Below are 27281 nucleotides of genomic sequence, written 5' to 3'. Positions count from 1 at the left end.
TTCCCTCCATAAAGGCCTGTGCGAAACTCCTTGCTGGGTCACCTGTACAGGGCGTCCCTCTCTAGACAGGGCTCTCTAGGATGTCCCTGGAGAGGGACAGAGTCTTCTCTTCACCCCAGGAGTCTCAGCCACCAAGGAAGGTGTCAGGGAGCTCAGAGGAGTGTGCAGACCCAGGAGAGATGGAGACAGGGGGAACACAGGAGTCTGTGTTGCCCCCTTGAGTGGCCTGTGTAGGGACTGATACTCTTACAGTGGCTGTCTGCTGAGAGGGGAGGGTGTGTGTGGGCCCCACCAGGAGCTTGTGGGAGGAACTGACCAGTCCTAGCTCCTTCTGGGCCAGTGTGGTGGGAGAACAAGGGCAGAGCATCACACATCTTCGTCAGGGCCTTTGTCAACACTGTGGGGTCTGGCTTGCAAAGCCCTGATTCTGTTTTCTGGGTTCCTCCCTGGGAGTAGGGGCTTCTCCTCTTGAGGAGGTCCCAAGACAGAGCAACTCAACCCAGGAAGCCTGGTGTCCCCTTGGCTGCCGAGTCCCTGGGGCGGGAGGCAGTGCCCAGCGGCCTGGTGGTGAGGTGACAGTTCCATGGGGAATGCAGGAGTCGTGTTAGGAGCCAGCCATCGGAAAGCGTGGGGTTAGCATGGATTGTGCGGGTCACAGCAGGGTGGGGCAGCCCTGGTGTCCTGGAAGCGATGGCCAAGCTGCTGGTGACGGTGAGAGGCGGGAGGAGTCGGGCAGGGCCAGCTGACCCCAGAGGGGAGGAGCTGGCCCCAGAGGGGAGGAGCTGGCCCCAGAGGGGAGGAGCCAAGGCTTCCAAAGAGGACGGATGGGAGGGAGGACAGGGAGGAGCAGGAGCTGGTGTGTGGAATGCAGGGAGCCTGCGGGCGCAGCCACAGAGGAGACAGGTCTCGGGAGTCCCTAGACCCACCCTGCCTGGGGACCTCGCCCTGCAGCTCTGAGTGCACTGAACCCTCAAGGTGGGGGGGGAGGGCAGAGAAGTTAGCGGCCTGCCCCGGCCTCCCTACCCCCGCTAGCCCAGCGGTCCCTTCCCCATCCCGGGAGTCTCATGTCTCCTTCGTACCTGCTTCCAGCCCGGCTCCCGACTTCATTTCCGAACCTGTTTGGAAATAAAGCAAGCGTCCACAGCCAGGGCCTGGCTGGCCAGGGTGGGACAGGACTGGGGGTGGGGGTGGGGGCAGCCATCTGGAGGGTCAGAGGGATGGGGGGGGCGGTGCTCCCTCCGGCATCATGGCTCTGGGACACCCCACAGATCTGGACTAGCCAACCTGAACTTGGAGTTGGCTCAGATTGACTTAGAGGCTCCAAGGGAGTGGGCTAGAGAGAGAGAGAGAGACGTGGGGTGGGGGGTGGGGGTGATTCTGAGGAGGTGGGGGTGCGAACACTAAGGGGAGGGCATAGGAGTGGGGGCGCTGAGGGGAAGACACGGAGGGTAAGCCACAGGGGACCGGGAGGGTTGGGATGATGTGTGGATGATATTATGCAAAGTATGTGGGCAAAGCATTATGCAAAGCAGCATCCATTAGGGAGGCAGTGTTGGGAGGAGTGTGGGATCCACAGGGTAGCCCTGGGGCCCCCAGGGCTCAGCTGAGACCACCTGCTCAGCCCAGAATCTCTTCCAAGGCATGGCAGCCTGTGGGTGGGCCTTCATCTTGGAGGGGTCAGAGGCTGCCAGGGCCCAGGCCCCCTGGACCGTCCTGTCTACCCTGGACTAAGCCCTTGGGAAAGGGGCGAGACCTGCAGCCAACCTCAGGACCCAGAGTGCCGCTGGTGGACTGCCTGCCCAGCTTTCTGGAATCCCCTCCACGCCTTTCTGAGGTTCCCTCCTCTGAGCCTGAGCACTGCCCTCTGGCTGGCACCTTCTTCCCAGCACAGTGGTCCATGTGGCTCCTGTGTTTCCCAGGGAACTGCAGACGGCTGAGCCCGGCCCCCTGCACACCAGGGCCTGGACAGTGCACGGGCCACCCCTCAGCAGGGGCACCCTGGAGGCAGCTCCCTCGCGGGGAGCGGTCGCGGCCCATGGACCTGGCAGTCCCGGCTGCCCCACCTTGCTCCTTGAGCCGGATGATCTCCGTGTCGGAGCCAAAGCTGTTCCAGGCTGTGCAGTTGTAGATGGTCTGGAAGTCGGCCCTCACGATGTTGCTGATGGTCAGTGTGGAGATGACGCCCTCCTCTGTGCTGACCGTCTCCACCGTGTAGCGGCCCGATGTGCCCGATTCCAGCACATTCTCCTTCCAGGACCAGGCCTGCCCGAGTGCACAGAATCAGGTCACCCCCAGGACCACCCCCCAGGACCACCAGGCGGCCTCTCCGCCCCCGGGGTGGATGTGGCCAGGTCCACAGTCATGATCACGGCCACACAGCACACGTAACAACATGTGTGCACACAGCACAGCATGCACACTCATCATAACACGGATACACACACCACCATACACACAGACACACACACACATCACAACACAGATACACCCCCCACACACACACAACACTGATACACATACCACACACACACACACAACACGGATACACACACCACCGTACCACAACATGGATACACACACCCAACACACACACATCACAACACAGATACACCCCCACACACAACATGGATACACACCCCCCTCCACACACATCACAACATGGATACACCCCCCACACACACACACGACGCAGATACACCCCTCACACACACACGACACAGATACACATAACACACACACACAACACGGGTATACCCCCCCACACACACATCACACACACATCACAACACAGATACACCCCCACACACACACATAACACGGATACACATACCACACATACACACAACACGGATACATATACCACACACACATCACAACACGGATACACCCCCTACACACACACACATCACAACACGGATACACCCCCCACCCACACACACATCACAACACGGATACACCCCCCCACACACACACAACACGGATACACCCACCACCATACACACACACACATCACAACACAGATACATCCCCCCCCACACACATATCACAACATGGATACACCCACCACCATACACACAGACACACACACACATCACAACACAGATACACACACCACCGTACCAAAACATGGATACACACCCCACACACACACATCACAACACAGATACACCCACACACACAACACGGATACACACCCCCCTCCACACACATCACAACATGGATACACCCACACACACACACAACACAGATACACATAACACATACACACACACAACATGGATACACCCCCACACACACACACATCACAACACAGATACACCCCCCCACACACAACACAGATACACATACCACACACACACATCACAACACAGATACACACCCCCAACACACACATAACACGGATACACCCCCCCACACACACACATCACAACATGGATACACCCACCACCATACATAGACACACACACATCACAACACGGATACACCCCCCACACACACACAACACGGATACACACCTCCCTCCACACACATGACAACATGGATACACCCCCCAACACACACACAACACAGATACACGTACCACACACACACACACAACACGGATTCCCCCCCACACACACATTACAACACAGATACACACACACCCACACACATAACACGGATACACATACCACACATACACACAACACAGATACATATACCATACACACATCACAACACGGAAACAACCCCCCCCCACACATCACAACACAGATACACCCACCACTATACACACAGACACACACACACATCACAACACAGATACACCTACAACCAGACACACAGACACACACACACACCACAACACGGATACACCCCCCCACACACAACATGGATACACATACCACACACACACACATCACAACACGATACACACACCACCATACATACAGACACACACATCACAACACGGATACACCCACCACCATACACACAGACACACAACACGGATACACCCCCCACACACACAACACAGATACACATACCACACACACACATCACAACACTGATACACCCACCACCCCACAGACTGCACGTGTGTGTGTACACACACACACACACACACACACACACACGCACACATGGGTAGAGGCTGGGCCACCTCAGAGGGTGTTTCCATTGACAAGAGTCCCTATGCGGCTCTGGGTTGGAACATTTTCCCTGGGTGAGCAGGGGCTCTGGGGTAGTGATGGGAGCCCCTCCTTCAGATGGCGCCCCTGACAGGTGGTGAAGACCAGCCCCAGGCTGACTGAGTCTGGCTTTGTTACTCCGAATGTTTGTTTGTACAAGGTTGTGCTCTGAGAGAGTCTTCATCTAGCCTGGTTTAGGATGGTGATGGTTTACTGGTTCTCAGACCCATTTCAGGTACACGGTGCCCCACCCTTCTTGTTGCAGTGTTCAGCAACAGAATGAGTGCTAGAGGGTGAGGTGGATGAGCCCCGAGCTGCTTCCAGGTCACTCCTGGTTGTGGGGGTTGCCCTGGGCTCTGTGGGGGTGTTTAACTGCATCCGACACCATCACCAAATGTTCCCCGGGGGCAGAACTCCCCCAGTTGAGAACCCCGGGCCTCGAGTCCCATCTCCATGAAGACAAAGACTGTGTGAACATGCTCAGGGGTGGACTGGATATTATCTACAATGGGATAGTGTTGATAATGTTCCATTGACATGAAATATAATTACACTTACACTTTAAAAACAATTTAAAGAGCAAAAGGGACAGAGAAACATAGGTATTAGTCCTATGCATGAACGCTTGCCATTTTTCTGTGACTCAGACAGTGAATGAGCTCAGCCCCTGAGGAAAGGTGTAACTTTAACAATGTCTTCATCTACAGGAGGGCACCTTACTTATCGGGCATGTGCCCCGACCGCCACTCTGGCACCGCTGTCCCTGGGGAAAGGTAAAGCCGCCCTGTGAACTTGAGTCTTCCGGCAGGACCACCTGGGCCCTGGGGCTTGCCTCTCTTTTTATCTGCCCCAGCTCCTGCCAGTTTCAACTGAACTTGGCTGGAACACCCCACTGTTACAAAGGCAAATACCCAGGAGGGCCAGCAGTGAGCTAGTTGGGCTGCCTCAGCCGCACTGCCCTGCGGGGAGCAGGGTTCGGAGGAAGGGAGCAGGGAGAATGGAGTGATGCTTTTGCAGGGAAAACTTGATAAATGGGGTAGCGTCCTCCATGGACAGCCAAGCAGAGGAGGCCTCCAGAGGTGCAGAGAGGGGTCTGCGGACTATAACTGCTTCCTGTTCATGACTTTGCTAACGGCTGGCCTTGAACCCAGGAAAGGGAAGAGATGGTTTATCTTTTCCTTCTGCTGCCCTCTTTCCCCCCTGCCCCCAGGATGCCGAATGCGGTCAGAGGCAGAGCTGAGAGGCAGAGCGGAGTTAAACACACCCATGGGCGAGCAGCACACCCCATACTGAGAAAGGAAATTGCCCATGACTTTTGTCTTCCTGATTTCCCAAGGAATAGTTTTTTCCCAATAAGAAAGGGAGAGCAGAGGTGAGACTGACCAGCCAGATGGCTGAGCAGCTGCGGGCAGAGATGACCCACCAGACTGTCCAGTGTGTGTGTGTGTGGGCGGCTGTGCCCCTTGCTCACCGCCCCCCCCCCCCCCCCCCCCCCCCCCGCCGCAAGCCCGCCCCCAGGCACTCACGATGCGGTCGGGAGGTGGCGTGCTCCGGATGAAGCACTTGATCTGGCCCTTCTCCCCATGCAGGGCATGCTGGGTTTGGGTGCTGGAGATGATGGGGGGTCCTGTTGGGGAGACAGCATCATATCAGAGAATCGAGAGGGGCGGGCCCCCGGCTGGACCCCTGGCGACAAGTTCAGAAGTTTATACATCCATTCATTCAGCAGACATTTAGCAGGGGCTTCAGAGATAAAGGAGGTGTCAGTCATAAACCTTTCAAGAGAAGAAGAGTGAGCGAATGCCTCTAAATCAGGATTCCCAGAGATATGAAGAGCTGTAATAGAAGATGGTGGTGGTGATAGAAGGAGGTGAGGCTGACACCAGGCAAAGTGCTAACGGACCTCACAGGTAAGAGAAATCTACCTGGCAGGCTGGGAGAGCTTTATGAAGGAGGCGGTGAACCTGAGAAGGGAGTGGCGGAGGTGTCAGGAAGGAAGGAAGGGAGGAAATGTCACCTCCCCTAACTAAAATCAGTTCAGTTCAGTTCAGTCACTCAGTCGTGTCCGACTCTTTGTGACCCCATGGGCTGCAGCATGCCAGGCCTCCCTGTCCATCACCACCTCCTGGAGCTTACTCAAACTCATGTCCATTGAGTCAGTGATGCCATCCAACCATCATCCTCTGTCATCCCCTTCTCCCGCCTTCAATCTTTCCCAGCATCAGGGTCTTTTCAGATGAGTCAGTTCTTCGCATCAGGTAGCCAAAATATTGGAGTTTCAGCTTCAGTATCAGTCCTTCCAATGAATATTCAGGATTGATTTCCTTTAGGATGGACAGGCTGTATCTCCTTGCAGTCCAAGGGACTCTCAAGAGTCTTCCCCAACACCACAGTTCAAAAGCATCAATTCTTCAGCGCTCAGCTTTATTTATAGCCCAACTCTCAAATCCATACACGACTACTGGAAAAACCATAGCTTTGACTATGACCTTTGTTGGCAAACTAAAGTCACCTCTGTCTTAGTCAGCTTCTGGATTTCAAACCATTCCTTCATATATCCAGTAGAGGGCGCGCTTGCCTAACAAATCAGTGTCCTTGGCCAGCCAGGCAAACCAGGCAGGAAGGGAAATACAAGGTCTTCCTCCCCCAAGTGGGGAATCACCCCACATAGATGGACTGGGCTGGATACGTTCACAGCCTTCATCTCACAGGTGTCTCAGGAGATCCCTTAGTTCATCATCTTGTCTGCCTCCATGTACATACCCGCTAGCCCAGGGGGGACCATGGCTCCAAAGCTGACCTCAGCGTTATCATATCTGGCCCACGTGTGCACAGGTGTATGGGTCATGATCATGGATGTCCCCAGGGACACTTGGCTCATTTACCACATCAGACAGCTTGGAAGATCCACCAGGAATCTGGCAGTGCTTCCTGTCCATTTCTGCCTGTTTGTTAACCCAAGTTATTCCTTCATGATGCCCAGCTGGCAGTGAGACTGGGACGGAGGAGACTCGGGCTCCTGGCTGGGCTGGGTGGCTAAGGCAAAGGGTGCGGGGGCAGAAACCCTTGTGCCCTCTTTCCAATCCCTGGGGTAAAGTTTGGGGCTTAGGTGGCAGGAAAGAGAACTAAAGCAAGAGACCTGGAGCACAGGCAGAGTTATGCTGGGAACAAAACAAAAGCTGCTGCAAACATATTTGCTGTATATTAGCCACCTGAATTAAAGCAGATTTGCATTTCCACGAGTAGCTCTCAGCCAAGGGGAGAAACGTCGTGGGAATCGCTGAGGTGACTCCTATTGCGTTTAGGCTGGGAAATGGCTTGGTGCTGGGTGTGGCGGGGACCCTCATGATAAGGGCTCCCACCCTCAGGGGTTTCTCTCTTAGATCCCTTAGCTCCAAGAAGCCTTTGGCTTTCGAAAGGCAGGTGTGCTGCTGGGCGGAAAGTGATGATCCCATAAAACCTCTTTGCCTTCACTTCCCAGGAACTAGGATTTCCTTGGTGGGGGTGGGGTGGTGTGTCTCAGCTGTTCTCAAAGTGACCAGGAAAGACCCTGATGCTGGGAAAGATTGAGGGCAGGAGGAGGAGGTGGTGGCAGAGGATGAGATGGTTGGATGGCATCACTGACTCAACGGACACGAGTTTGAACAAACTCCAGGAGATGGTGAAGGACAGGGAAGCCTGGCTGCTGCAGTTCATGGGGTTGCAAAGAGTCAGACACGACTGAGCAGCTGAACAACAAAATGCATACACGTATAAGGGCTTCTCACGCGAAAACAGAAATCCGGGTGAGGGAGATAGGGTTAGGGGGATCGGAACGCAGCAGTAGTGTGCTTTCCATCCCGTTTCTGCAAATCCCAGGTTTAAGCCCAATCAGTAGAGATCTAGGCAAGTTTATTCCCCAACGGGTGATGGCCAGCAGTAACCCCCTGGCCTGGGTGCCTTTGGACGAGAACCTCACCTCATCTGGGGTTTGTCAGTAGTGTGGGGCCCTTGGGTCCAGGCCCTGCCCAAAGGTCTTCACCATCCCTCCACCTGTTCTCTAGACACAAGTACAGATAAGTTCATCCCCAAGTCTACTCCAGACTGGGAATAGTGTGGGCTGGCAGGGTCCTCTCTGCGGGCCAGTCCGTTCATTCCCCTGCCTCCTTGCTTCACTTTGGTCTCTTGGGCGTCTTCCTTCCTGGGGGCCAAGGGGAGCCTGTGCCAAAGGATTGGAGGCAGAGGAGGGGGTCGGAACGAAGAACGCTGGGGGGTACAGATCACACCCTGGAGACTCCAGGGCCCAGGCTGGGGTGTCCCATCCAAGAGGAGTGTCCCTCTGAGGTGTGTGTTCCCTCCTCGAGAGACCGCTTTGATGCCCATTGGAAAATGCTTGAAAGTCTGAAGTGACACGCATTTCAGTCCCTCCTGTATCGACCGTGCTTCCCCCAGACACGAGGATGCTCCTTGAAAAGCTTCAGGCTTGGGGCCACGTGTGAGTCTGAAGGGCCCCAGCCGGACTGGTCACAGGGCCATCGGAGGGGAGCTGGCCGGCACGACTCCCTGCGCCCTCCCAGAGGGGGCAGTGGGGAGGCCACTGATTTCACCAGGGCCTGGTGCCGGGGGAGCCGAGTGTCAGACACCGGAGCCGGCAGGAAAAGGCTGCAGCCTGTGTTGCCATGGATATACGGAGGCGCGATCAGATGCTGTTATTTTTAGCCCTGCAGCGCCAATTTATTGGTGGCATCCTGGGGACACGTAGGAAAGGCAGGAAGGCTCCCGAGACCGGGTCCTGCCCGGGACAGTCAGTTCTGGGGTCTGAGCGGATTCACCCTCCCTCTGGGGGTGGGGAGCAGGCTGGCTAACGGGGCCAGCAGTGGGCGGGGCCAGCAGTGGGCGGGGCAGGGGCGGGGCGCGGTGAGGACGCACCGAGCTGGTTTCAGTCTCTAGCAAGAGGGAGGCCAGATGGCTGTCAGTGGGCAGCTTCCTGGGTCGAGATGAAGCCACTCGGGCTGACTTCCGGGTCTTGGCTCAGCCCCTCGCCTGGGCCCTGGTCTGCAGCAGCCCTGCAGAGTTGGGCCGGTGCTTCGGTTCTTGCCGGGGCTCAGAGCCTCAGGGCTTCTATCAGAGGCGGGCCATGTGAGAGCAGGGGGCTCGCGCAGAAACGAAACCCAGCAGAGGGAAGTTGACTGTTAACGCGGGGTCGGGGTGCCCATAGCATCCTCACCCCCTCAGACCAGCCGAGCTGGCTGCCGAGCGTGCAGGACGGCAGGAACACGGAACTCCTGTCCCACTGCTCCAGCCTTCTTCGGCCTGACCTGAGCTAGGTCCCCGCTTCTACATCCTCTGATCCAGGCCCTGTGCCCTTAACATCTCACGTGACGGCTCTCTGGCAACTCACACTGTTCTCTCCTGCTCTGCTGTGACCTTATCATATATAATAAGACCAGTTCCCTGCCCTCAGGGGACCCCTTGAACTTGGCCCTGTGGGGGTGGTGGTGGGTCTTTCCGGTTGAGCGGTTCTAATGCAAAGGGAAGAGGTAGACCAGGAGTCGCAGAGATGCCCTCCAAAATTCCCCGGCAGGGCCAAGGTCAAGGTCAAAGGATGGATGTGGGATCTATGTTGGTTGCCCAGTGATCCTCTCACCTTTTTACCTGGTCAGGGAAAAATCCATCAGCCGCCACTCTTAGGGCTGAGATCTTGTGGAAGAAGCACACAGGAGGGAGGTGACCAGGAAACCACCTGGGTCCCTCCTCACATCAGGGCTGGGCTCTGATGTGGACGTGAAGAGGTGGATGGGACGCTATAGACCCAGAGCAGAAACCAACCCCTCGGAGCAACGCCTGGGACCCTCTTGGCCCCCCACCCCCGCCCTGGCGTGAGTGGGGTCTTACCATTGACAGTCAGCGTCACCTCTCGCTCCCCAGCCCCCACCCGGGGCACCACAGCTCGGCACACGTATTTCCCCGCGTCCTCCTGGCGGACAGCTTTGAGGGTCAGGGTCTTCTCATTGCTCAGGACCTGGGAGACGTGGAGAGGGTCAGACACTAAGAGTAGGGGCTGGGCTCTGTCTCTGAACCAGAAGGGCTGAGAGGCGGCTGGGGGCGGCGGTGGGGCTGGTCTGCAGCGTCTCAGTGAACAACCCTGGGGTAGGGTAGGGGGCAGAATGTCTTATTACACAGCGCGCCAGGCGGACCGTCCTACGGGGCGAGCCCCAGCACAGAGGACCCTGTGAGGCTGAAGATGCTGCAGCCCTAAGTCGTGGGTGCAGGGGGGAGGCTGGAGTGAGAGAAGGACTATCCTGAAGCTGAGCTTCTGTGAGGGTCCTGGATCTGTCTGTCCTGAGTCATTTCAGTGTTCCTTTGGGATAAGGTTTGGGGCTTCCCTGGTGGCTCAGGGGGTAAAGAATCCGCCTGCAATACGGGAAACCCGGGTTCAATCCCTGAGTCGGGAAGATCCCTTGGAGGAGAAAATGGCAACCCACTCCAGTATTCTTGCCTGGAGAATCCCATGGGCAGAGGAGGCTGGCGGGGCTACAGTCCATGGGATCACAAAGAGTTGGACACGACTGAGAGACTAACTTTTGGAGGGATGAGAAGGAAATAGGCTTTGGCATTCGATGTCTGAGTTGAGATCCCGGCTTCAGAGGTGCCTCCTTGTGTGGCTTTGGGCTCTAGTTCTCTTCTTTGAGGCCCTTTCCTTATCCCTATAATGCGGAGTGGCACTCGGAGGACAGTGTAGTGTCCAGCAGACAGTAGGGGACACAGAAGTCACTTTCCCCCCTGCTTCCCTGCCTGAGGCTCTCACGGGTCCTCCTGGGAGGAGGGAGGTCTGAAACTCTTGGTACTTAAGTCGCTCAGTCGTGTCCGGCTCTTGTGACTCCATGGACTGTAACCCGCCAGGCTCCTCTGTCCATGGGGTTTTCCAGGCAAGAATACTGGAGTGGGTTGCCATTTCCTCCTCTAAAGAACAGACACACTTTAAAAGAGGAAAAAGCAGGGAGAAAGCCAGGCTTAACTGCAAAGCTGAAGGTAATGACTATTAGGGGAAAGATGAAAAACCTTTCTAGGGACTTTTCACTCCCAGTGTTTTGGTGACCACCTGCTTTTCTTATAAGGTTCATGACAGGGCGAAACTGCACTGGCTGAATGTGTTTAGGGCTAAGGGGGGTAGGTGTGGGTACCTGGGGCTCCTTCTCCTCTTTCTGGGGCCCCTCTTCCTGCAGTTTACACGGGAGGCTCTCATCTCTAGTGTATGAGTGAGAAGGGCCCCGGGAGGCAGTTTCCCCCCGGGCCTGAGGTCCCCACACCCCTGCCAGGCTCTCTGTGGTCCCAGCTGTGGACTCACCACGCCCGAGCCCCGCTTCATCCAGACGATGGTCAGGGATGGGTTGCCTGTCCAGGCGCAGCTGAAGACGGCGTCCGAGCCCAGGTCTACGAGCAGGGACTGGGGCTCTGTGGTCATCCTGGGCCCAACTGCCGTGGGAGGAGGGAGGAGCCGGGGCTGTGGTGGGCAGGGTGCAGGACCCTTCTGTCTGCCCCTTCTCTCCTCCACTATGCTTGCCCCGTCCCTTACAGGTCAGGCCTCCAGCTGTCTGGGCCTGGCCTGGAAGCTAAGCAGTAGGACCCCTCTCCCCCAGCCCAGCCTCCCTGGGGCCCACTGTGGAAGCAGGCAGCTCCAGGCCCAGAAAAAGCTGCTCTGGCCCCATTTCTGCCTGGATTTGCAACCCCCATCCCCCACCCCCGTGCTCTCCCATCCCCTTCCCTTTCTCCTGATCCCAGGAAGCCCCACCCTGGCCCCAGGGTGTGGAGGGAAGGGCCTGCCTCCCACCCCAGAATCTCTGTCTGCCTTCAAGTCAACTGTCCACCTCCTTCAGGCCTCAGCAGGTGACCTGGAGCCAAGTTCCCCGTGCACCTAGCCCAGCTCCTGGGCCACCGCAGGGCCACTGCAGGGCTGGGAGATAAGGAGTGGGGGACACCAGGCCTCCTGTGCGGTGTCCCCCTGCCCCCCGTTATCCTCTATTCCAGCCCCGCCCCACCTCCTTTTCAACACTGAAGGGGAGACCTTCAGGTCCTTTCCCCGCACGCATCCTGTTAGTGGAGACTCCTCCCCCCTGCCCCTCCCCCGCCCTAACCAGAAGCCCCTGCAGATGGAGCCTGGGTTCCCAGAGCAGGTGCAGCAGTGGGATTTCAGGGGCAGTAACAGGAGGGTGTGCAGAGAGCTGCCTTCAGGGAGCAGGTGTGAAACCAGGGTCAGGAGGCCCTCAAGAGTCCCCTGATGCAAACAGGGAGTCATCGTGCTTCCTGCTGAGGCCGGTAGGAATAAAGTTTGTAAGAGTACTTCTAAATCTGCACAGGGCTTTGGATGAGCTGACGGTCAACGCTGTGAACACAGCTGAGGGCTGGCTCCCCCGAGGGTCCCTGCCTGGCCAGCGGCGAGGAGGGGGAGCCGCTGATGGGGGGCTGACCCATCTTGGTCCTCATTTTGCTCCTCATTTGTTGTGTGACCTCAGGCCTCCGTCCCCTCATCTGGGTGCTGGGAATAAGAATTCTAGCCTCCTTAGATGATTTTTTTAAAAAAATAGATTTAATAGAATTTTTTTTTGGCCATGCTGCGTGGCTTGTAGGATCTTAGTTCCCCAACCAGAGATGGAGCCTTCACCCTCTGCAGTGAAAGTAGAGTCCTAACCACTGGACACCAGGAAGGTCCCCTCCCTGGGAGATTATGAGGGTCAAGATAAACACGAGACAGTACGTGGGGACGTTTTCTGTAAAGGGCATGGATTCCGAGCTTGGGAGGCGTTCTTATGTCGTGTGCAATGAGCCCACGATGGTTCCCCCAGCCGAGAGCGGAGACTGGCCAGAGCCCATGCGCCAGGGAAGGCCCGAGCCACTCACAGTAGACGTCGACCGTGCGGCTGATGTTGGTGCTGCCCAGGGCATTGGTCACCTCGCAGGAGATGGGCTCTGAGAAGTACGTGTAGTCCACGGTGGTCCGGTACACCTCCCCTGAGGCTTCCTTGATGATCTGGCCCCGCTTGGCCCACCTGTAACACAGGCACTGGGGCTGGTGTGGACCTCCCGCCCGGGGGGGCAGGATGCGTCCCGCCCGGGGGGGCAGGATGCCTCCCACCCGCTGGAAGATGAGGCCTGGCGAGGGGCAGGGTAGGGCAGGCCCCCAAGGGGTGCCTTGGGGGAGCCTCCACAGAGGGGCTACTTCTGGGGCTTGGGAAGGGGTCAGTGGTGGGGTGGTGGGCTCTGGGCTGTGGGTCACCAGGCAGCCAGCAGTACTTGACTGATGGGTTATTCTGGAGGGAGGTGGGTTGGCTTTTCAGTGGGTCTGCCCATGTGGCTGGCCAGGCAACGGCTAACCCAACTGCCAGACCCTGGGCAGCTTGGCTGTCCTGCTCTGAGCTCCCCTGGGGGTCTAGTCCTGGACCACACTGGAAAAGGAGGCCAAGCCCGTGACTGAAGAGGCCAAGGTCTAGTGGTGTGTGCCCATTGGTGCGTGTACACCTGCACACACACGTGTACACACATGCACGGGCATCAGGAAGCTTGATTTTCAGACAAGACAAGACGCTGATGGAGAGGGGATAGGCGTGGTCTCGACTGCCCACCCTCCTGCTCTGGCAGCTCTCCCAGTTCCCCCGTCCTGACTCCTGTCCCCAGAGTGGGTCCCATCATAGTGCCCCTCTCTCCCGAAAGCCCTTCATCCCTCTCCCACTTACTCATGTTCCTCCACACCCTCTGCCTGCCGTCCTGGCTCTGCTCCTTGGGGACCTGGGCTGTCTCAGCACTGCTTTTATGGGACCGGCAGTTGGGTTGGTGGGGGTGATGGGAAGACAGCTATGCTGACTTCTTTCATAGGCCAGCTGACTGATGGGTATCTTGGGTCTGGCCCTGGGGCGGTGATCACTGTCCTGGTGCAGCAGACAGCCTGCTGTCTGTATGGCAGAGCACCCCAGGGGTGCGTGTGCACAAGGAGAATCAGCGCTTTCCCTGGGTTACTCTTACTATGCTTAAACCTTTTTGAAAACACACAAGTTCCCAATAGGTACTTCCCACTGTAGTTCAGGCCTGTTTTGGGGTACATGTCTTTTAAAATGTGTTTTGTTTTTGGCCACTGTGCGGCTCAGGGGATCTTAGTTCCCTCTGAAGCGGAAGCACAGAGTCTTAACCACTGGATCACAAGGAAGTCCCTGGAGTGCATGTCTTTGCCAGGGCTGGGGAGGCCCCCATTATCCTGGGGCTACCACGACTCCAGGTAGCCACATTCTCAGGGCCCCCTTTCCTGGGGTCACGGAGGGCAGAGCCCTGCGTCCTGCCCTTCCCTCCACCTGCTCCTGCTTAGCCAGGCCATCCGGCTCGGGAGGTGGCTGTCTCCCAGTACCACAGAGAGCACCAGGCTGGCACTGTGCAGTTATTATCTTGAATTAGTGTCAGATCGTTATTAAGAAGACAATTAATAATAACAATTACAGTTTAACAACAGAGCGAACCATAGTTCCCTGAGAGCTGAAGGAGCTTCCCAACAACCCATTATGAGTTATTCATGAATCATTTCAATCTCTAACTTTAATTTAATGACCACACTTAACAGTCAGGCACAGCTCCCACCTGAGGCAGACGAGTTCAGTCCGGGACACACAGTGGTGGATCGGCATCCAGCCCCTGCTCCACCCACCCTGCAGCTGTGAGGGGGCAGGTGGTGGGATGCTACGAGGAGGGGGCAGCCGGCTGGGCTGGGAGGAGGCAGGTGAGACCACCCTGCCCCTGGTTGCCCACAGCCCCAGGGAGCAGACTCTGCTGGGCAGTCCTCTTCCATTATTGGGGGTTCCTGGGGGAAGCGGGGGCTTTCTCCCCACCCGTCTGAGGTCCCTCACAGTGTAAGCAGGGTGAAAGCTCCCTACTGGGGCCCCCAGGAACTCAGAACGGCTGGGGCTATCTCTGGCCTGGAACTCAGCACTCCTGGCCACACAGGGCTCCTCTTCCCCCAACCAGTCTGGCTTCCCCTCTCAGATTCAAAGAAGGGAGGCTGAAGAGACGCTGGAGGGCTGTGCAGATGCTGCTCCCAGCTCCCCTGGGCTGATCCCCACCTTAGAAATGGGGGGGGGGGGGTCACTGAGAAGAACTCAGAGACGGTCTTCTCCCACCGTCCCAGGGGGCCAGCTGTGGGGCTGGGTCTCTGGGGGTCACCCCACGAGTCCCCAGCTCACCTCTCACTCAGCCACTCTTTTTCTTCCCTGCCTTTATTCCCCTTCTGTACTCCCCAACCCCCACAAAAAAACCCCAAAATAACAACAAAAACCCTCGGAGGGATCTGTTCCAGAAGCTCAACCCACTTACTGAAGCAGCAGGTCACATGACCAGGGTGAGCCAGACAGCAAGTCCCACCCTCTCCCAGCTCCCCTCCCATCCCCTCCCCTCTATGTCCCACCTCCCGGTCTCATCTCCCCTCTGCTCCCATCTCCTCTCTTCTCTAGTTTCTCAGCTTGGCCTCCTCCTCCTCTTTCCTCCAGTCCCTTCATCCTCCCACCACCACCGTTTTCACCGCCTCGCCCAGCCCCTCGGAACAGGAGTCAGATTAAGCTTTCCCAATCAATGTGTAATTTGGCCAGAGCAGACGTAAGAGGATTAATTATTTACATCACACAATCAGGAGGCTGGTGTGTCACTGCCACAGGCTGTCCTCCACAGCCCCGCCTTTCCCACTGGCTGGTAGACCCCAGCCCTGTTCCCTGCATGGTGGGGTGGGGGCCCTGAGACTCAGAGGGGCACAGAGAGGCAGTGTGCTCACCCCAGGCAGCTGGTCCAGCCAAGTGAGGCTGAGTTCAGTTGGACGGGCTCCCACATCCACCCGGAGCCCCTTGCTGGGTGCTGGGGTGGACCAGGGCGCATCTCTGATTTCCAAGATCACGCCCTCTTGTGTGAAACAGGAGGAAGCAATCAAGACCAAGGCAGGAGTTGAAAAACAAAGATCTCTTAGTCCCGACCAGGTCAGCTGGGAAAAATCCATGGACTCAAGTGCTGAGATCGCTCAAGGCCCTTCCTCTTGGATCCCAACACTGCATTTAGAAGGGCCATCTGCCTGCTGGGGAGCCCTTTCGGAGGCCAAGAGGCTGAGCCACAGGGGATGGGCATAGACACCCGCCTCCTCTCACCACCCCCTTCCTCCTGGGCCGCTGGGGCTCCCTGACATGTCCCTGGAGGCCAGAAGGGCTCCCCGAAAGCCTCTGGAGCCCTGGAGGGTGCCTGATCCGCACTGAAGCCTTCTGGGGCCTCTGGCAGGCTGGAGGGCCGGGAGGGAAGGAGGCAAGTAGGAGCAAGCGCTCGCCTGTCAAACCTGCGGGGGACCGGCCTTTGCCTCTGGCTCCTCCTCTGTGGCTGACTGTTGACCAGGCTCTGAGCTGTGCGGAAGGATGGAGACAGAGGGAAACCACAGGGACCCAGAACCCACGGAAACCTGCAGGTCCTGGCTTATTAACTTTGTAGTTTAAAAACTAAACATAACTTTGTTATAGAGAAGTCACAAGACCAATCCAGGAAACTGCCATACTCCCTTCACCTAGACTCACCAAACGTGGTCAATATCTTGCCACATTTGCTTCTCAATGATCTTTTCAGATGTACACTTATCCCTTATTATTGCCATGATATGAGAGTGAATGTGGGTGGGTCTGCTTGGGTGTCAGTGGGAGAGAAGGGGAGCCCAGGGAAGCTGGCATGAGAGATGATCTCTGGGCATGCAACACCTGGTGTGTAGGGCCTGTGAGCAGAGCGAATAGCAGAGAGAAGCCCGCCTGTGGATGGAGCCCAGGCCTTGCAGGTGCAGGGTGGAAGCCCAGAGAAAAATACAGGTCTCCTGCCGCATCTTTGTCATTGTCCTAGCCAAGCCAGACCTGCTGCCCGGACCCACAGGGCCGCGGGACTCCAGGGAGCCTGGAGGTCATCTAATCTTTCTCCTGCCTCTAGCCGGATGAATGGTTAAACCCAGAGGACATATGGTTTTCATCCTATTTAAGAATATCCTTGAGGATGAAGGCTCTGTGCTTTCCCGGGGTTTCTGGTTCTGCACTAATTATCTGCACTGCAGGGAGCATCGCCTGTGTCTAGCCTGAACCTCTGGCTGCTTCTTTGACCCGTTTCTCAGGTTCTGCCCTTTGAGGCCACGCTGCCTCTCTTTGGCTCTGTCCTCCACTCCCACCGGCAGGTTTGTTTCCGAGTCTGGGACCATTAGCATCCCTGGCAGTGGGTGATGCTGGGGCTTCCTGACCATCTCAGTGGTGGGGGGGACACCATCAGGCCTGGGCTGGGGGAAGGAGCGGGGCAGAGTGAGGGCAGTGGCGGGGAGTGTCTGAGTGTGCCCAGGAGCACCTCCGAGGCCACTGGCGTCTGGAAGTCTCGTGCAGTGGTGGTGCCCAGGCAGGAGGCCCAGAGGCCCGCTCTGTGCATTTACACAGTCCGCGAGCCCACATTCTGGAGTGCTGAGAGCCTGCCACACGAGCTCCACGCTGACAGCTTAAGTGACTAAACGGCAGTTCCCGCCTTCAACAGGGAAGGACAGGCTTGTGAAAATCAGTGAGACTTTCATCCGTGCGGCGGGCAACAGCTGCAGGGGGGCCGTGGGGACAACGAATCTGGGTGCCTGATGGTCAGGGCTGGAGGTCCTGGCAAACCCACCCTTCCAGGGGACCTGTTTGGTGAGCACAGGACTAGAATCTGGATCTGACTGACCGTGATGACTTGTTTTAGCTTTTTCTCCTGAGTCTCCTTCCTTTCAGAAATAAGGGGTACAGAAGCTGTGCAAACAGAAGGAGTGACATCTTCTGTCTCAGAGGAAGGGAGTCTGTGTTCATGAGGAAAAGGCGAAGTCCACCTGGCCAGGGCAGGGTGAACAGGTGTGCTGGGGAAGGGTCCTGGACACCCACAGCGGACCAAGCACCGTGCTGGATGCCTGGACCGCAGGTGACAGCCCTGTGCCAGGCAGGGTGTCGAGGGGACCTCCCAGCAGGGCCTCTCACCTGTACTGGGTGACCGCGGGGTTGGCCTTGGCAGAGCAGTGGAACGTGACCACGTTGTCCTCCAACACTGGCTGCGGCTCCACCGAGAGGTTGACAAGTGGGGGGTCTGTGGAGAGAAGAGGCACCCTTGCAGACTGTGGTGCTCTGTGCACCACGGTTTGGGGGCACATGAGGGTAAAGCCCAGCAATTCCACCCCCGGGGTCTCTCAGAGCAGCCACTCCCCTGCTGGTCCCCAGAAAACTGGGGGCCTCGGCAGGGGGCTCCCTCCGTCCCTGGAAGTGCACGAATCAGGGCGTCCTGGCAGTGGGCTCAGGACTCCTGCTAGGGATTCAAGTTATTGTTGTTCAGCCACTAAGTTGTGTCTAACTCTTTGTGACCCCATGGACTGCAGCACGCCAGGATTCCCTGTCCTCCACTATCTCCCGGAGTTTGCTCAAATTCATGTCCATTGAATCGGTGGTGCCGTCCAACCATCTCGCACTCTGTTGTCCCCTTCTCCTCCTGCCCTCAATCTTTCCCAGCATCAGGAATGGATTCAAGGCTGGTGTTTAAACGAACAGCCACCCCGGAAGCAACGCTGTCTGGGCCCCAGAGGGTGCTTGCTGCCTACATTCCAGCTTTGGGTGAACAAACCACTGCAGGAAAGAGAGGTCTGAAAAGGGTGTGGGGGGCGCACAAGGAGGATGCGGATACTAAGTCCCTTTAAATACGAACTTTTCAGTCTTTGAAACGTCCGTCTTGCATCTCTTTGTGTAAAGGTGCATCGGTTACCTTGGCACTTACAGCCTTCCCCGACCCTAACCATCTCTGCTGAGTCCTGACGGGTGTCACTCAGCCCTCAGCTCCCCAGGCAGGGCTTGTTTTTGACACTCAACACAATGAAGCCCAGCTCTCAAGTGCGAAATGCTCAGAGGTGGAGGAAACAGGAAGTCAGAGAGGTAGAGAAAGACAGAGACACAGAGAGGTCATGCGGAAGGGAAGTGGGGGAGGGATGGGGGGCATAGAGATGCCTATGTAGGAGAGATGTGAAGATGAGGGAGGGAAGGAGAAGGAGAGAGACCGAGAGGGAGAGAGGGAGAGGGAGAGGGAGGTGGTGGGGGGGGGCGAAAGTGCAGAGACATAGAGAAGCAAAGAGCAGACACGGATAGGCTCAGAGACTCACGTGTTCAGAGAGACACACAATCAGACAAAAATTTTAGACTTAAGGCCAGAAGACCAAGGGGGACTGAACAGATGGAGACAGAAAGTGATAAGGTGCTGGGGAAAAAGCCAAAGACAATAATGAGACATAGAGGAGAGAGACAGGATGACGGAGAGTTGGAAACAGAGGAGGCGGTATCCAGAGCAGAGATCAGAGGTGGGGAATCAGCCCGGAAAGAGACCCCGAGGTGCCCTGGCCCTCCTGAGCTTGGGGGAAGCCAGTTCAGGACCCGCTCTGAAAGCCGGGCATCCATGTGCCCCGGGGTAGGCGCCCAGGCCTTAGCACCCCGGGCATGGTCCACGTGCCAGGGGAGCGGAGATGCAGGTCTGGAGGTCTGGCTGGAGCTCAGCGCTAGGCTGAGTGAAGAGGGCAGCTTGGTCCCTGGGTCCTAGTCAGGCCCCGGGGCCACATCTTCTGCCAGGCCTCATCTATAGGCACAGCTCTGTGCTGGGAGGGCAGGAGGACCTGCTGGCGGTTCACCCCATTTTCAGAAAAAGAAGTGAGAAAGCTGGTTTCTCAGAGACCATCTGGAAAATGCTGACCTGCTCTGGGTGCACATGAAGGGCACCACCGGGGGAGCAAGACTCCAGCTACCTGGCCCAGCTCCTGGTTGAGATGATAGAGGGTTCCCTGAGCCCCTTGAGAGTCAGCTGTGTGCAGCCGCCCAGCTGCAGATGGAGCCTCACCCACCCCAGAGTTGGGATTGCTTGGCAGTGTGCCCTCCCTGTGCCCTGCTGGTGTTCAAGCTGCCTTCTGGGGTGCCGGGCTTGAGGGGAGATGACCCACAGGGCTGCACTGGGGTGTGCAGACAGCTTGTTAAGATGCAGGAGAGAATGCTGCTTCCTGACAGCATCAGGTGGTTGGACAAGCTGGAGCTGTTCTCCCCACATCCGTTCTGGATGGGACCACAATTCTGGGAACGTCTCCTATGACTTGCTTGCCTTTTCCTGGAGAGTTAATTGTGGGGAAGTGTTGGCTACTTCAGTGACCTCAAAGTTGGTTTTTATTCATTTATTTTAAAATAGGAATTATTTCAAAAAGGTCTGTATTTATTTGGCTGTGCTGGGTCTTTGTTGCTGCGTGGGCTTTTGTCTAGTTGCAGTGAGCGGGGACTACTCTCTAATGCAGCGTGCAGGCTTCTCATTGTGGTGGCTCCCCCTCCTGTGGAGCACGGGCTCTGGGGTGCGTGGGTTTCAGCAGTTGCGGCACGTGGGTTCGGCAGTTGTGGCTCCCGGGCTCTAGAGCGCAGGCTCAGTAGTTGTGGTGCAAAGGCTCAGTTGCTCTGTAGCACATGGGATCTTCCCAGAGCAAGGACTGAACCCACATCTCCTGCCTTAGCAGGCAGATTCTTTACCACTGAGCTACCAAGGAAACTCTCTACACTGGTTTTTAAAGCATGACTCCAGCGGACCCAAAGATGCGTGGCCAGGACTTGCCTTGAGAGCTCTGCCCATATCTCCCAAGACAGCTACACCCCCAGAACCCTGCAGCCTCCTCCTGGCTCTTCCCCATCACCTGAGTGGGTTGTCTGCTGGCCCACCCAGCTGAGAACCACCAGTTTTCAGGGCTAGTTCAACAGCTTCTAGAAACCAGCCACAGAACGTGCGCGGCAGCTCCAGGAGGCCAGTCCCCACCTGGCTGTCCTTTATAAAGTGGTGAGACTTCCAGGGACAGAGAGACGAAACACACACCTGCTGGAGGACCCTTCCGGCTGTCTGCTCCCCTCCCCTCCTCTACCACCGAGCTGCCCTTCTCAGTTATCCTGTGGACGCCTGTCTCCTGAAGCTTCCCCACCTCTTTGCAGCATCCTCGGTACCCAGGAAAATAGGCTCCCCGCACACCCGGGGAACCTTCCACACTGGCCGGTCTCATCTGAGCCTCCACCCCAGGCCCAGAGGTGCCCACACCCCTCTCTCCACACTTCTCCTCTGCATGTGCAGGATATGAATTTTCACAAGTCCACTGGGCTCCGAAGGTATAAATAGTTTATGTCATATCCGACTATTAAACATGATTTTAATCCCATTTGTGATGTCGGTTGCATAACTTGCAGGGGGCAGCTTTGATGTAGCTGGCGGAACTGAGATCGCACTGAACAGATGTTACAGCTGAGAGTCTGTTAGAGTTTCCATCAGTAGCCTGCCTCCACACGCGCGCGCGCGCGTGTGTGTGTGTGTGTGCGCTCGCATGCACGCACGTTCAGGGGAAGTATTACATCCAGGAAGGAATGAGAAAGGAGAGAAACTCCATGACTCAGTGATTTTATAGCACATCCATTTGAAGCTTGGCAGCTGGATGCAGAGTCCAGATGCAGCGAGACTTTGGGGGTGTTAAGCTTTCTCTCCCATTACTCAATCTGGGGGCTTTGTCTTCCGTTGGGTAACATCTAAAGACCAAGGGAAACAAACAACAAATGTGTTTTTGCTGAGTTTGGATACTTCTTGGTTGACTGAGAAAATGAGCAGGTTTGCAAAGGCAGCTATGATCCAGCCTGTGGTGTCCACAGTAAACAGCCGGACGCTTACTGAATGAACAAAGGGATGTGTGGGGGTGGGAGGGTGAGCAGGAGGGAGGGGCAGAGAGAGCCTGCTCTTTTGCTCAGCAGGCACGTGTAGACACCTTGGGGAGGGGGGCGAGTGGGTGCAGACCTCCCCTCCCTGTGGGGTCTGGGGGCACCGGGGAGGGGCAGCTGCACCCCCACGACAGGCGCTGGGTGCCACACTGGGGTCGCTGCCCGAAGGCTTTAACTGAATCCTTCCAGCCAGTGTATGTACCAGCCAAGCACCTCCACATACAGATGAGGAAACCGAGGCACAGAGAGGTGAAATAACCAGCCCAGGATCACTCAGTAAGGGGCAGAGCCAGAATTCCAACCACGACTCTGGACTGCCTCGCACGGGGCCCATCTAGGAAACTGGGCACCTGGATTCTCAGCTTCACTTTGACCTCACTCTTGCTGCCTCCCTCCTGGGGTGGCTGAGACATCCCTGGAAAGAAAGTCAGTGAGGCCCAGAGACCTGGCAAGGCTGGCATCCTCCTCGGGCAGACTATCGTCTGTGCGTCCTGGTGAATCCGTCATGGTATCAGCACGTGTTCAGGGGAACGTGTTTTAATAGTTGGTGGGCTGTTCTCATGATGACGACTTTCTTGTTGACAGAAAGGTTCTGCTTTGTGACGCAGAAACATAGCTCCCCCCAAGGCTCCTGCCAGGCCCCAAGCGCCGACCCGGTGGTTTCTTCCCTGGGGGTTCTGTGGCTGGCACAGGCCTCCTGACCAGCTGGGCGGGGTGGGGGGAGAGGACGGAGGTGCTGCACAGTGGCCACAACGGGCAGCCTGGTACAGGAGGCTTGGATGTCTGTGGCTCTCTCTCTCATTCCTCCCAGATTTGGCTTGTGTCTGGAGATACCTCTGATTCACGGTCAGTCCCAGGGCGAGAAGAGACCTTGGATGTCACTCAGTCAAATGAGACTAGGAACCAGCGTTGCCAGGGTGACATGACCAGCTCAGGCCCACACAGCTCATGGGTGGTAGAGCCTTTCTGGGCCGTAGACTACCCCATCCCCCCAACATCTTGCTTTCTTTCCACAGTTGGGCCTGCAGCTTGATGCCATATCTGCTACAGCTAAGAAGCAGGTGGGTGTGGGCAGTGGGGCCCGGACTGGGGCAGGGGAGGGAGACATTCCTCCCAGGGTGACCTTGAACTTACACGACCTTAAAAGCAAGAGCCTCCCTCCCATCACCCTGGTCCTTGGCCTGCCCAGAGCCGTGGTGATCCTGGCTCTCACTGGATGGGGAATGGAAGAACCCTCTGCCTGGTGTGGATGGAGGTGGAGGGGGTTTTAATAGCTGGTGAAGAGGGTGAATGCAAACCAAGGATTGAACCTGTGCCTCCTGCAGCGGGAGCGGAGGTGGGGTCTTAACCACCGGAATGCCAGGGAGTCCCCAGTGATGTTTCTAAGGGGACTATCACCCTCACCGGTGACAGTAAGAAGGACAAAACGGTCCTTGGGTGCCAGACAAACTCGCTAGCCCCTAGGATTGGCGGATCCAGGTCCTGCCTCCAGCTGTCCTGCAGGGGTCTGGCCCCGGCCTGGCTACTTCCCCCGGCCTGTGCTCCGGGCAGGAGTGCTGGATGGTCCCTGCCCCCGGCCAGGTCAGTACTCACGCTGGATGTCGATGGTGACTGAGGTCTCCTTCCCTCCGGGGATGGCTTTGTTGGTGGCTCGGCATACGATGCTCTGCCCGTTCTCCACATCGCCGGGGGAAATGAAGAGGGTGCTCACAATGCTCTCACGCTTGCCATCTCGGAGAAGGGTCTATGGGTCGGGTGGGGAGAAAGAAGGCCCCAGGTCACTCATCACTGCGACAGCTGGGCAGGTGGGGCAGGACACGCGCCAGCCTCGGAGAGGAGGAAAGAGCTCTGTGGATAGAGGTAGGTCAGCTCAGGACACCCGTGGGCGCCCACCTCCATGCAGAGCCTCGGGTCACCCTTGGCTCCCTGGCCTGGCTGAGTGCCAGGCTTCAGGAGGAAAAAGGAACTGGAAAGTGACTTGCCCACCCAGACACAAAAGAAACCAGCTTGCGCCCAGTGGAAACCAGGCTGCCGGTGCTATGTAGAAATGAACTTGTAACTATTCTACCTCTGGTCTGGGGGTGTCTCTGGGTCTGTACGGAGTGCTGAGATGGGGATAGCAGGTGCTGTGGCCCCAGGAATGATGCTGGCTGCAGAAGGGTGCACAGCTTGGGGAGTGGGGGTAAAGGCAGGGCTAGGGTGGAGACGCGTGAAGAATCAGCGCCCACTGACCATTTCATTACTTTACCTGTATAAACTCTCAACTTTTCGACTTCACTACCAGACCTCACTGGAGCTCAGACTAAGCCACAGACATGACAAGTGCCATCGTCTTTCATTTAGCAGTTGAGAAAACAGGTGTGATCAAGAGAGACTGTGGAGCTTGATTAAACTCACTTCGAGTTGGTGGCGGCAACGTAAGTAACAGGTTCCTGGACTGTACTGAAGAGCATCCACCCAAATTCATGTCCACCCTGAACCTCAAAATGTGAAATTATTTGGAAATGGGGCCTTCACAACTTAGTTAGCCGCTGCTGCTGCTAAGTCGCTTCAGTCGTGGCCGACTCTGTGTGACCCCATAGACGGCAGCCCACCAGGCTCCCCCGTCCCTGGGATTCTCCAGGCAAGAACACTGGAGTGGGTTGCCATTTCCTTCTCCAGTGCATGAAAGTGAAAAGTGGAAGCGAAGTCGCTCAGTCATGTCTGACTCTTAGTGACCCCATGGACTGCAGCCTACCAGGCTCCTTCGTCCATGGGATTTTCCAGGCAAGAGTACTGGAGTGGGGTACCATTGCCTAATCTGTCATTAGTTAAGGATCTTGAGACAAGATCACCCTGGATGTAGTGTGGGCTTTAAATCTAATGATGGGAGTCCTTGTAAAAAAGAAGGCAAGACAAGGAGACACAAGGAAGAGGCCATGGCAAGGAGGAGGCAGAAACTGGAATGATGCTGCCACAAGCTCAGGAAAGCCAGGAGCCCCTAGGAACTAGAAGAGGCGAGACGATTCTCCCTGTGGCCTTTGGAAGAAGCACAGCTCTGCCCATGCCTTGACTTCAGCATTTTCACCTCTACAAAGGTGAGCCAATACATTTTGGTTGTCTGAAGAGCCAAGCTGTGGTACTTGGTTACAGCAGCCGTAGAAACTAACGCAGGCCTAAAGGTCCCCTGTCTTCCTCTTGACCACGTGCTGACTCCTCATGGCAGCTGCTCTCCTTCATTGCTGGTACCCACTCCCCCAGCTGAGACTGCCTCCAGCTACTGCCCCATCAGTTTGGTAACCCTGCACCCTTGACTCCCTGGTGGCCCATGAGGGTGGGTGCCCACTGGGGAGGTGCAGTAGGCAGGAGAGCCATTTTGGTTTGGGGTGGAGGCTGGACTTGCTCAGTACACCCCAGGAAGGAACTTGATCTTATTTTCCCCGTTATTGGAGCTGAGGAAGAGATGGATAGACTCTACTTCCTCAAAACCTCCCTGAAAATAACCACAACATCGTCTCTGATCCTCTGCAGGACCCTGGAAGGAAGGGAGCCTTGTCTCCCAAATAACTGGAGAGAAAAGTGAGTTTAGAGTGAGTCAGGAACTCGCTGGGCAGGGCAGGGATTTGCATAAGAGAACGGTGAGCTCTGAGCCACGACCTCCCCACCGCAGCTTCCTGAGGACCTGTAAGCCAGAGGGGTGGTGTGATCCCCTCTTTGAGACAGCAACAGTTAGCAGATTAAGTAGCCTCCCTTTAGCAGAGATATGTAGGCAGCTGAGGGCTTCCCTAGTGGCTCAGCTGGTAAAGAATCCACCTGCAATGCAGGAGACCCTGGTTTGATTCCTGGCTCAGGAAGATCCTCTGGAGAAGGGATAGGCTACCCACTCCAGTATTCTTGGGCTTCCCTGGTGGCTCAGCTGGTAAAGAATCTGTCTGCAATGCGGGAGACCTCATCCTTGGGTTGGAAAGATCGGGCATGGCAACCCACTCCAGTATTCTTGCCTGGAGAACCCATGGACAGAGGAAGCCGGTGGGATATAGTCCGTGGGGTGACAAAGAGTCGGACATGACTGAGCAACTAAGCACTGGCTATCACAGGCAGCTGGACCCGACTCTGGGTCCTCAGTTCCCTGCCCTGCACTAGGAGAACAGGCCTGGAGCCTCCATCTAGGATACCGCATCCCGCTGTAGACAAGGCCAGACTCAGGTGTGAAGACACCACAGAGCAGGGCAGCAGAGGAGAACTCTGCTTGAGGAAACCGCCTGGGCCCAGGCTTGTTCTCATCCATCTTCCTTCCGGCGCCGTGGGGTGGTGGTCTCAGCCCTGCTGCAGAGGGATCTGGGAGAGAGGCTGGGGGAGGGTGTCATGGTCAGTCCCAGAAGCCCGAGGGCTGACTGTCTAGAGCTCAGCCTCAGGGCCAGGGTGCTAATCTGGAGGCTGGCCCCAGGAGTGGGGTCAGAGTGGGTGTGGTGTCAACCGGCCCAGCCGGAACCTCTCCGCTGCACCATAGTAACCGGCTGGCTCCTGGCTCTTCAGCAGACCTCACGCGTCTATAAATAGCCAAGCGATAATAAGCACAATTTCCTGGATGAAAATAAGACCGCAGGGTTGGGGTAGGGGAGGTGGGGAGGAAGATCCTTTTGTTCTTTCCCGCTTTTCTTTTCTTTACTTTTCTGTTGTGCTAACCAGGGACATTTACATAAATTTTAGTCTGCCGGGGTACCCTCGGATTGATCTGCTCGTGCGGTGTTGGGGAGCAGGGCCATCTGGGTGCCGGTAGGAGGGAAGTCAAGGGCCTGAGCTCCTAATTAGGCCCCTGACTGCTGCCCGCTCCCCGCACCCAGGGTGCTCCTCGCCCGGAAAGATGATTAATGACATATTTACTGTGTCCGGGCGTGTGCTTTTCTGGGAAATAAAAATTCTGGTTCAAGTTGTTTGTTCCACCTAATTAGAGATGGGGAGATGTGTTCATTAAACTGGGGGAGGGCACAGTACCTGCTCCCCAGGGGAGGACCTCTCCCAGTAAAGCCTTCATGGTAGGGGGGAGCCGAGCTTGGGGCAAAGAAGGGGCCTGAGTCTTCTCACCCTGATTTTTTTTTTTCCTTCCTCCCTTGTTGCTTCCGCATCTCCTTGCCTCTGCTTTCTATTTTCTTTTCCTTCATGCCTGGCTGGTCAACCTCCCCCAGTCTCACATGCAAATGAAGCCCTGGGACCTCCCGGGGTGGTCCGGGGCAGGTAGACAAGTCTCTGATTTGCTGATTCTTGTCACAGGCCCCCTTTCCCTGTCCTCCTGGCCCTTCTCCGGCTTCCCTCTCCTGAACTTGGCTCTGGGGACACACCGGGCCCCAACACCCCC

The 27281-nt window shown here is 56.7% G+C and overlaps 1 protein-coding gene across 1 annotated transcript in view; it reads right to left on the bottom strand.

The window, feature by feature from the left end:
* The window catches only part of KIRREL3 (kirre like nephrin family adhesion molecule 3), a 308280-nt gene that overhangs the window by 9248 nt on the left and 271751 nt on the right, over nt 1–27281 (bottom strand). The window contains exons 7-14 of the mRNA XM_068977330.1: nt 23540–23690; nt 18173–18278; nt 13047–13195; nt 11497–11624; nt 10044–10170; nt 5696–5796; nt 2064–2262; nt 1080–1115 (exon numbers count right to left, since the gene is read on the bottom strand). Coding sequence (XP_068833431.1) covers nt 1080–1115; nt 2064–2262; nt 5696–5796; nt 10044–10170; nt 11497–11624; nt 13047–13195; nt 18173–18278; nt 23540–23690 — 997 coding nt within the window. The remainder of the gene's footprint in view (nt 1–1079; nt 1116–2063; nt 2263–5695; nt 5797–10043; nt 10171–11496; nt 11625–13046; nt 13196–18172; nt 18279–23539; nt 23691–27281) is intronic.

The sequence above is a fragment of the Capricornis sumatraensis genome, chromosome 8 (assembly GCF_032405125.1).
Source record: "Capricornis sumatraensis isolate serow.1 chromosome 8, serow.2, whole genome shotgun sequence".
Taxonomy (NCBI): domain Eukaryota; kingdom Metazoa; phylum Chordata; class Mammalia; order Artiodactyla; family Bovidae; genus Capricornis; species Capricornis sumatraensis.
Note: the sequence above shows the minus strand (reverse complement) of the source record. Positions and strands in the feature narration are given on the sequence as shown.